Here is a 10,661-nt window from a genome sequence, read left to right on the forward strand (position 1 = left end):
ATTGAAGAAGATTAAGAAGAATATCCTTGGTTCCAGGATATTAAGGACTATATCACTAAGAGATCATACCCAACCGGAATGACTGAGAATGAAAAGAAAACCCTTCGTCGTTTGGCTATGACATTCTTTATCAGTAAAGATGTTCTGTACAAGAGGGGTTATGATGGTACCTTACTTTCCTATGTGAGTTTAGAAGAAGCAAAGAAAATCATGGTTGAGATATACAAGGGCATATGTGGCACGCATGCGAATGGTCACACTGTAGCCAAATAGATTCAAAGGTGTGGCTACTTCTGGTTAACAATAAAGAAAGATTGCTTTGAGCATGTCAAGAAATGTTAGATCTCTACTAATAGGATAAATGCTCCTCCAATCCCATTACATAATTTGGTATCACCCTGGCCATTCTCAATATGGGGAATTGACATTATTGGTCCAATTAACCCAAAAGCTTCGAATGGACATCGCTTCATCCTTGTCGCGATTGACTATTTCACAAAATGGGTAGAAGTAAATTCATTTGCCAGCATCACACAAAAGACGTTCCTTATATTCATGAAGACAAATATTTTATGCCGATATGGGATTCCTGAAAGGATCATTACTGATAATGGTCCCAATCTCAATGGAACAGAAGTCAGAAACTTTTGCAAGAAGTTCCAAATCAAGCATCATAATTCAGCCCCATATAGACCTCAAATGAATAGAGCAGTTAAAGCAGTCAATAAAAATATTAAGAAGATTATTGAAAAAATGACAGTAACTTATAAGGATTGGCATGAGATGCTTCCCTATGCTTTACATGGTTATCATGCTACTGTACGCACATCCATAGGGGTAACCCCATACTTCCTTGTTTTTGGAATGGAAGCTGTCACACCCATTGAGATGGAAATACCATCCTTGAGAGTATTGGCAAAGGTAGATTTATAAGAAAATGAATGGGTACGAACCCAATTTAAGCAACTCAACATGATTGAAGAGAAAAGGCTTACTACAATATGTCATGGACAATTGTACCAAAAGAGAATGGCAAGAGCTTTTGATAAAAAAACTTTGCCCACGGGAATTCAGTGCTAGTGATCTTGTACTCAAGGAAATATTGCCTAACCAAGAAGATAATAGAGGCAAATGGGCTTCGACCTATGAGGGACCTTATGTCGTCAATCATGCCTTTTCTGGGGGAGCACTAATCTTAGCTGACATGGATGGTCAAGAGTTAGTAAAGCCCATTAATGCGGATGCTGTCAAGCATTACTTTGCTTAAATAGAAAATGAAAAGGAAAGAATAGCTCATTGGGTTGAAAACCTGTAAAGGCAACTTAAGCAAAAGTTAGAGCAAAGAACAAGCAAAGCAATGATAAGAAGAAGAGTTCACCAAGACAAAAGGATGTCTTAGGAGAAGAAAAGGAAGGCATAAGAAGTTAAGTATCTATGTTTGAGAAAGTTGACTCCATCATCTCTCACACTATGCATATCAATGGCAGCTTAGTGAAGCACTTATTGGGGTTTTGAAAAGCGAAAGGAGAGAGATGTGATTAAGTAAATCCACATATTCCATTTGCGCTTTAGCCATTTGTACTTATAAACCAAGATATTCATATTTCTCTATGAATTTTGGCATTAGTGAATGAATTTTTCTGCCCTTGCTCCTTTGAGACCATCTTTCTTCTCTTTTCATGTTATCATATTCGAATTCATATCTCATATATTACAGTAGGTTCACATTCAAGGAATAATATTTATTAATACATTTACTTGATGTAGAATGCTAGTATCTTTATTCTTACTTTTGGCCCTTAAGGTATCAAGATCATCGCATAGGTGTAAAATGATAACGAGAGCACGTGTGCTATCAGTATTCGGTCATAATAGTTTATCTGATTAACATGAAGGCCAGATCAAGTGACGAGAATTTGGTCGTTTGAATTTTTCTAAAGAGGGGCAACGGCATATTGTGATACTACACATATTAATAAATAAAGGTTAAATAATAGACTTAGAGGTATTACCTTGTATTCAAAATGGTTTATTCAATATGCACAAAAATTTTCAAAAAGGAATATATATATTAAGATAGTTGTCAACATCAAGCCTTCTAATGAAATTTTTTTGTAATACATTTGCATTATCCATGCATTTGCATTGGGGCAAATAAGCACATCTTACCCTTTGCATTTATTATAAAAAAAAGAAGTCTCATAAATTGAGACAAACAAAGGTCCAAACCTTTTTACATTGCAAATCATCCATCCATGGTATATTGTACATATTTTTAGCACCCATGAAAAATCATACATGGTACATTACTATATTGCATTCCTTGTCATAGAAACACACCTCATTTAGATTGGGGTAAAGCAAAATAAAAAAAATTGAGGAAGAAAGAGAAGAAATAACAAACCTCACCCGTAAGTTTCTCATATTTTCCACATGAGATAGAACCTATTCTCACATCCCTAAAGCCCAATACCAGCTGGCACGATTATGTAAAAGCCCTATTATGGCAGGCACCCCAAAGCCAGTAGCGGCTAGCACGATTCTTTAAAAGCCCTGTTACAGAAGGCACCCCAAAGACCTATCACGGTAGGCATCTTAAAGCCTAGTATCAGCTGGCACGATTCTTTAAAAGCCATATAACGGTAGGCACCCTAAAGCCCTGTCACGGCAGGTACCTCAAAGGCCAGTACTAGCTGGCACGATTCTTTAAAACCCTATAATGGCAGGCACCCTAAAGCTCAGTACCAGCTGGCACAATTCTTTAAAGCCCTGTAATGGCAGACACCTCAAAGCCCTATAACGGCAAGCAACCCAAAGCCCTGTAACGGCTGGCACCCTAATGCCCTGTATCAGCTAGCATGATTCTTTAAAGCCCTATAACGACAGCTACCCTAAAGCCCTGTAACAACAGGCACCCTAAAGCCCAGTACCACTGACGATTCTTTAAAAGCCCTGTTACAGCTGGCACCCCAAAGCCTAATACCAGCTGGCATGATTCTTTAAAAGCCCTATTACAGCAGGCACCCTAAAGCCCAGTACCGACTGGTATGATTCTTTAAAAGCCCTATTACGGTAGGCACCCCAAAGCCCAATACCGGCTGGCATGATTCTTTAAAGTCCTGTCACAGCAGGCACCCTTCAAGCCTTGTAAAGGCACGCATCCACCAGGTCCTTTGGAATATAGGCAATTCATCTCCATTGAGTTTTTGTTTTGTTTATTTCCTAAATCCCATTTCATTTTAAACTATTTATTTTATTTTATTTTATTTACTTATTTATTTCTTTGTTTTATTTTATTTTATTTTATTTTATTTTTGTTGTTGTTTGTTGAGTTGTAGGTAACTAAGAGCCTTGGCCCTCCAAACAAAATACATGTTTCTCTCTTCATTCATTTCTAAGATAAGAATATCATCTCATGAAATTCTCACTTAGAAATCAAATGAAGGGGGGGCATCTAGTCAACATATATTTTGTTTGGATCGTTGTCATTTAGTCATTTTCATTCACATCACGCTACTAAAACCAAAAAAATTTATTATCCTATTGTGTTTGTTATCCAATAGTCTTGCATCATTTGGTCACATTGCTAAGAAAAATAAAAAAATTATCAAAAATCATTTCATTGTGTTTGTTACGCAATAGTCTTGCATTTAATCATATCTTATTGTGTCAGGGGCAATTAGGTCTTTTCATAGGTATTGCATGGCCAACCAAAATACATGTTCTATCTTTACTTGTCACTTATGTAAGAATTCAAAAACACACTTTTTCATATACTTACATAAGAAACAAGTAAAGAGGGGCAACTATGAACACCGTATTTTGTCCAGACATTTTTTAAATAATAATAAATAACCAAAATATAAAAAATATAATAAACATAATTAAAAAAAGAGCTATTAGGATTTTCAGGATTATATTTTCTTAAAAGAGTTATTATATTTTCTTTTTAAGATTATATTTTCAAAAATATTTGCTTAATCCAAAATCAATTTTTTTAAGTCCCTTAATCTAATTTTTGAAATTAATAAACATAATTAAAAAAAAGAGTTATTAAAAATTAAAATGAGTTGGGTCCTTCATGCACACGTTACAGCAAAAGTGGATAAAAGAAGTGCAAGGCTGGATGAAACATAGACCAACAGAGCACACGAGAGAAATAAGAAATCTGCAGAAGCACACATACACAACACAAAAAGGAGAACACACACGCACATATACTTTCAGCCATACAACAGAAACAGAAGAAGCAAAATAAAAACACACAAGATTAGCTAGAAACAAAGGCAGACACAAAAGAAGTAGAGAAAGAAAGCAAAATGAGCACACATGGTCAAGCACTAAAGGGAAAAGTCACAAGTAGCAGAGAAAGATAGCAGTAGAAACACATACACGTAGCCAGAAAAGACGAGACAGGTTAAGGAAAAAGAAGAAAAAGACAAACACAGAGAGAAGAGGAAAGCTAGAGCAGATGACAAGATCAGAAGAGACATGATAGAACCAAAAAGGAAGCACACATGCACAACCAAAGGAAGATGAGAGAAGCACTGGAAAAGGAGAAAAGCTCAGACGTAGAGAGAAGAAGAAAACCAGAGCAGCAAACTAGCACGCAGCAGAGAAAGTTGAAGAGCAAGGGAAAAGCATACAGAAGAATAGAAGCATGTATAGAGATTAAAAAAGAAACAGAGATACACACGCACGCAGGCTTTTGACGGGCAAAGAAAGCACAAGTGAAGGAAGAAGAAGCAACCCACACAGCAGAAGAAGAGGAAAAGATGAAGGAAAAGATGCACATGATCAGAGAAAAAAGGATGGCAATCCGAGACCAAAGGAGAAATCGGTAAATCATTCTTCCTTCCTCCTCTATATAATGCTTACGACCGAAACAAGCGGAGGAGGGGGAGAGTGTGTGTTTTATGAAAAAAAGGACTGAGACAGGAGGAGTTGTTCTGGCTAGAGTGAGAAACCGAGAGGAGAGGGCTGTTTTGGCTAAAAAAAAAGAAACAAAAAAATAGAAAAGAAGAACTGTTCTTGCTGGAGAAAAAGAGAGAAACTAAAAGGCTACGATAATGAGCATTTTTTGAGAATAAAAGAGACTGAGAGAGGAGGAGGAAGAGACTAAGAGAGGCGAGTATAATTAGAGGGAGGAAGTTTTGAAAAGAAAAGGTTGAGAGCAAAGAAGAACGAACCGAGAGGGGACCAGCGTTTTTCAGAGAGTAAAAGAGGAAGAAGCATTACACAGGTTTCATGATTTATTTGCCTTTTCATTTGGAATATTTCATGGGTGATTTCATTTCATCTTGTATTTTGTAAATCTCTGGGACTAGTTACTGCTTATAAACTCTGCAAAGGTTTTATATACTGTTCTTATATGACTTGGGTGTAGAAATCATTCTTCTTTGGTCATGAGTTTGGATGGATTAAATAGTTGAAAACATTTTATGTTTGTGTCTTATGTGAAACCTTTTAATTTAATTACCATATATGTGGCTCTAGATAGTAAAAAGTGATTTGAGTTTATTCTCTTTAAAAATCATGTGCTTGTTTTGCAACCATTCAAGAATTAGTCTTTGTGATTAATCCTAAAAAAAAATTCACTTTATGATGTTTGACAATGATAGCTTCAATTAATATTGCTTATGTTGTTGGTAACTTATGGGGACGGCATTTTTAAATTACACTCGGTTGTTTCTTAAGCTATAATTATAAAAATTGCTAGGTCATTTTAAATTATAATAGACATAGCTTCAAATGTCTTAAATAAAAATTGGTTGTGTGAAAATCGTATGGGTCTCCACAACTGATTAAAATTATTTTATACCGTATAAATCAATAAGGTTTTGCGGGCGTGAGAATCAATCTTGTATATATTTATATGAGTTTCAAAGGCCCATCATTAATATTAACTCTCTTTTATAATCTAAATCACTAATTTATTTAAGTCCCATGTGAGATTTTAAGAATCTTTGTAGAGACTTAAATTAATCACATTATCATGTGGGATAATAATTCCTCGCAGATATAGTGGTTCTCAATATATATAATAAATGATATTTGTAAATAATCATATAATAAACAATTTAGAAAATTAATTAACCAAATTAATGTATTTAAATGGTAATCATATTTACCAATTATATCTTTTAGTTATGTGAGATTTTTAAATCTCTATAGACTTATAAGATAATCGTATTATTGTATGAGTCAATAAGACTCTGTAGATATAACGATTAAGTTTTTCAAAATATGTATAAATTATATATTAATATAATCACATTAAAAATGTATTTAAATTTAATTCCTTTCTCGTGTGAGATTTTAAAATCTTCGCAGATATTTAGGATAATCATATTACCGTATAAGCCAATAAGGCTATGCAGGTATGATGATTAAAATTTTTCAAAACATGTATATACATACTTAAACAAATTATTACTAACACTTAAAAATATAAATAAAATGCTAAATTCTTTTATCGTGTGAGATTTCGGATTCTCTACAGATACTTAGAATAATTACATTACCGTATGAACCAATAAGGCTCTACAGGTATAGCAGTTAAAATTCCCAATCATAAAATATAAAAAAAATAATAATTTTAAACCCTTTTTTTTCTTTATTCAAAAAATTCAAAAATGGAGAAAATAATTAAAATTAAATTACCTTTTGCAATTTAAAATGCACATATCAAAATTTTAGAAATTATTTTATTTGCAAAATGGTGAATTATTTCTAATTAATTTCTCTTCAAAAAATATTTTCGCTAACAAGCTTTTAAGCCCGAACTACGTGGACTTTGATCCCCATCACAGGGTATGTAGGCCTCAGAGTTAGATTCTGAGTCAAGTCCATCCTCCCTTGTAAATAAATAAATATTTCTCACCTAATTCTTATCATTTTTATCAAATACATGAATATAAAAGGGATAATTAAAATAATTATAAAACCATATTAATAGAGCACAACAAACTTCAGGTAACCATTCTGATGAATAGGTGTTGTGGGGTTCCTAACACCTTCCCTACACTCAACCGACTCCCGAACCTATTCTCTAATTTTGCAGATCACCCTTATCCTCCATTAAACGGTTTCTCGTGATTTTCCTCAAAATCTTGGTGGCGACTCCTCGTTCGATCCGGTTCCTGCCGTGAAGGCCGAGACCTCCGCTCTCACGCCATCCGTGTCATATTTTTTCGGGTGTGACAATAGTAGTAGCGGTAATCCAATTTATCATTTAAGAACTTATTGTATGAAGATATCAGTGTGGTCGCAAGATGAGAAATTTTTAATAAATTTCTTGGAAAGTTTGATTGGAGCTGCATTAACATAGTACATGCAACTAGACCAGTCAAAGATCAAGAGATGGAGAGATCTTGTAGACATTTTTATGAAGCAAAACAAATTCCATCTTAACATCGCCCCTACTAGGGAGTAGTTAAAGGCCATGAGCAAAAAGACAACAGAATCATTTAAAGAATATGCTCAAAGACGGAGAACGATGACTTCACAAGTTCAACCACCTATGATCTAATTCAAACTTTGCTCCTATTTCATTCGTACATAGTGGGAACACATGTTGATGACTTCGCTGATTTGATAGGAATTGGAGAAAGAATTGATACAGACATACGAGAACATAAAATTGCTACTTCTCAAGTTGAGAGAGTGCAAGAAAGGGGTATGACTCTAAAAAGAAAGTGGGGAATGTAAACTATATCCAACATATGAATTCATATTCCACAAGGTCACCTGCTTCCTACCAGTTTGGTGAAAGAAACTAAAGACAGGTATAACAAGTGTTGACACCTAATAGGCAGGGACAATTTGGAGGGCAACGAAATGCACAAGCTAAGGATAGTCAACCTTGACCAAATTTTGGGATGACAAATGCTGAATTGTATCAAAAATTACTTGAAGCCCAACTGTTAGGCCGAATACCCTATAGCCCACCTCATCCACTTTATCCATCCTGGTACAATCCCAAGGTAACGTGTGTGTATTATATGGATGCTCCAGGACATTCCATAGAAGATTGCATCACATTCAAGAGGAATATGATGGATTTGGTTGATTTAAACCATATTCAACTCAAAAATAATAGAAACTCTACAGTCACCTCTAATCCTCTTCCTAACCATAAAAGAAGAGTACATGTTATTGAGGGAGAGAAGAGGTTCTCAAGAAACTTTGTCGATATTGGGATTTGAATGTAAGCACTCTTTGAATACTTAAAAGTAGTTGGCTATATGTTGGGAACCCCAGAGGAGGAATGTAATGAAATTAACTCAATATACTGTGAGTATCATCGAAAGAACATAGATCATGATATAGAAAGATGCCCACAATTCAAAAAGGATGTGAAGAAATTGATGTTATTAGGAGTTGTGATCATAGAGAAAGAAGATAAAGAAGTTTACATAATGGAAAAAGGGAAAATTGAATTTGTCATTAAAGATTCAGCTCCAAAAGAACAGATTGACATAGCATACTTCATTATTAATAAGACACTGCAGGGACTTAAGCCACCCCATAATCCTGATGCTAAGCCACCCTTATTGACTATAAGCGTGCCATCTCTATGTCCTTATAAGAATAATAAAGCAGTACCTTAGAGATATGATGGTGTTACAGAATGCTTATCAAACTCAACTATGGTCATTGAGACTGGAAAGGCTGAGGTCACAAACATTACAGCCCAAGAGGGTCACTCAAAGCGGGATAGTATATCAACCATAAGATGCTAGAAAGGTGGCAAGGGGGAAAATAGTGAACGTTGATTGTAATGATGATAATCTAAAAGGATTTGACAAGATTAATGAAGAGTTCTTAAAGATTATGAAGCACAGTAAATACCATGTAGTTAATTAATTGAACAAAACACCTGCGGGGATCTCAGTACTCTCTCTAATTTTGAGCTTTTGAGCACATTGACAAGCACTACAAGAGATCTTGAATAGGGCTTATGTACAACCCAATATAACCCCAGAAAAGGTGGCAAGTATAACGAACATTGTGAAAGATACATCTACCATCTCATTCTTTAAGGAAGAGATCATAAAAATGACAATTCATCAATCAAAAGCCTCACACATCACCTTAAAATGTAAGGGATATGTAGTAGCCAGGGTATTGATTGATGGAGGCTCAGCTTTAAATGTCCTCCCTTTAGCAACATTTGAGCTATTATCTTTGGAAACAACGATCGTGGAAAGTAGCAACATGATAGTTCGAGGATTTGATAGATCAAGGAGGGAAGTTTTAGGCACTGTTCAACTTCCATTAGAGATTAAACCCTACTTGTTCATGGTGGGCTTTTAATTAATGGACATAGATCTGGCTTATACCATGTTGTTAGGGCACCCGTAGATTCATTCTATTGAAGCGGTGCCTTCAACACTTCATCAAGAGGTTAAGTTCATCCACAATGGGAGAATTGTCACTATTAAAAGGGAAGAAGAGATTATGGTAAGCAAACCAAGCCCCCTCCTATATATTAAAGCTACTGATCACGAAGATGGGATGATGTTTCAGAACCTTGAGATTGAAGGTCCTACAAAAGATCTTGAGAATGTTAACTCTGTTATAGCTAAAATCATGAAGAAAAGTGGATTTAAACTCGAGAAAGGATTGGGCATGCAGTTGTAAGGTATCAATCAGCCAATCAAGTTGTAAGAAAATCATATGCGTTGAGGTTTAGGGTATGAAACTACATTCCAAGATCAGATGAAAGGCCAAGCTAGCTCAGTAAAAGGCAAAAAGATTGAGAAGTTAAAAATCCTACACATCAAAGAAACATTTCCAGCCCAACTGAAGTGATACATCAACCCATTGTCTCTATGGTCTTAAGAGATGTATGGTTATTCACATCTTGTGTCGGTCACCCTCTATTTTTGGGGTGTGACATGATTGGCATTTAGCATTAAGCCTATCATAAAAAAAATCAATTAAGAGTATATGTGGAAATTGGTGATGGGGACATTGGCTTATGAGGAGATTATAACGTTCCCAAGCTTTATGAAATAATTCACCATTTTACTGTGTGAAAAGTGGATTTTGTTCCTTAATTCTAAAGTCTTTTGAGGAGAATAATATTTCTATATAAATTGCTCATAAATCCCCATCCAAGAGTTATGGAAGCTTTTGGTAAGTGTAAAAGCCATTGACAAGCTTCTCCCTTTAAATAGTAAGGAAAGCAACACAGTTTTAAATCATTATCCGATAGATTATTTAGCAGTAATGTATCAATTACTGCATAAAATTCTCATATAAAATCCAAGGCATCTTCAGTTCAGTGCCTTTTGAAATTAGGTAGCGTATTTAAGTAAATATTCTTAAATTCATAATTATGCACTCTAGTGCATGCATGACAGGTTAGATGTAATGAATGGGCATTAAGTATCTCTAAATTTAATAGGTGGCTTTGGAATAGCTTTGTCACCTATCTTTCTTCTTCTTTGAGATTTGTTTTTCCTACAAAAACCTTTCAATTTCTATATTAATAGAAATTAAATTTAAGTTTCCAGAACTTCTTAGTTGCATAAAAATAAATATAAGGAAAAAATTTAAAATTTAAAATTAAAATGAACTAAAAATTAAGTAGTTAGTAAATTTGTAACTTCCTCAACAATGGTGCCAAAAACTTGATTGCATTTTTAAGTGTA

General features: G+C 34.7%; 1 protein-coding gene and 1 non-coding gene across 2 annotated transcripts; both read left to right on the forward strand.

The window, feature by feature from the left end:
• The first annotated feature begins 555 nt into the window (after positions 1–555).
• LOC129289081 (uncharacterized) lies at positions 556–1,267 on the forward strand. The gene is made up of 2 exons (XM_054925901.1): positions 556–921; positions 1,097–1,267. Exons 1-2 carry the CDS (start codon positions 556–558, stop codon positions 1,265–1,267), a joined length of 537 nt encoding a protein of 178 aa, XP_054781876.1.
• Positions 1,268–9,961: 8,694 nt separating this feature from the next.
• LOC129289704 (small nucleolar RNA R71) lies at positions 9,962–10,067 on the forward strand. Its single transcript, XR_008588195.1, has one exon. It is a non-coding gene; the product is annotated as a small nucleolar RNA R71 (small nucleolar RNA).
• Positions 10,068–10,661: the final 594 nt, after the last annotated feature.

This window comes from Prosopis cineraria, unplaced genomic scaffold, assembly GCF_029017545.1.
Source record: "Prosopis cineraria cultivar Desert tree isolate PC_DT_omini unplaced genomic scaffold, ASM2901754v1 PC12, whole genome shotgun sequence".
Taxonomy (NCBI): domain Eukaryota; kingdom Viridiplantae; phylum Streptophyta; class Magnoliopsida; order Fabales; family Fabaceae; genus Prosopis; species Prosopis cineraria.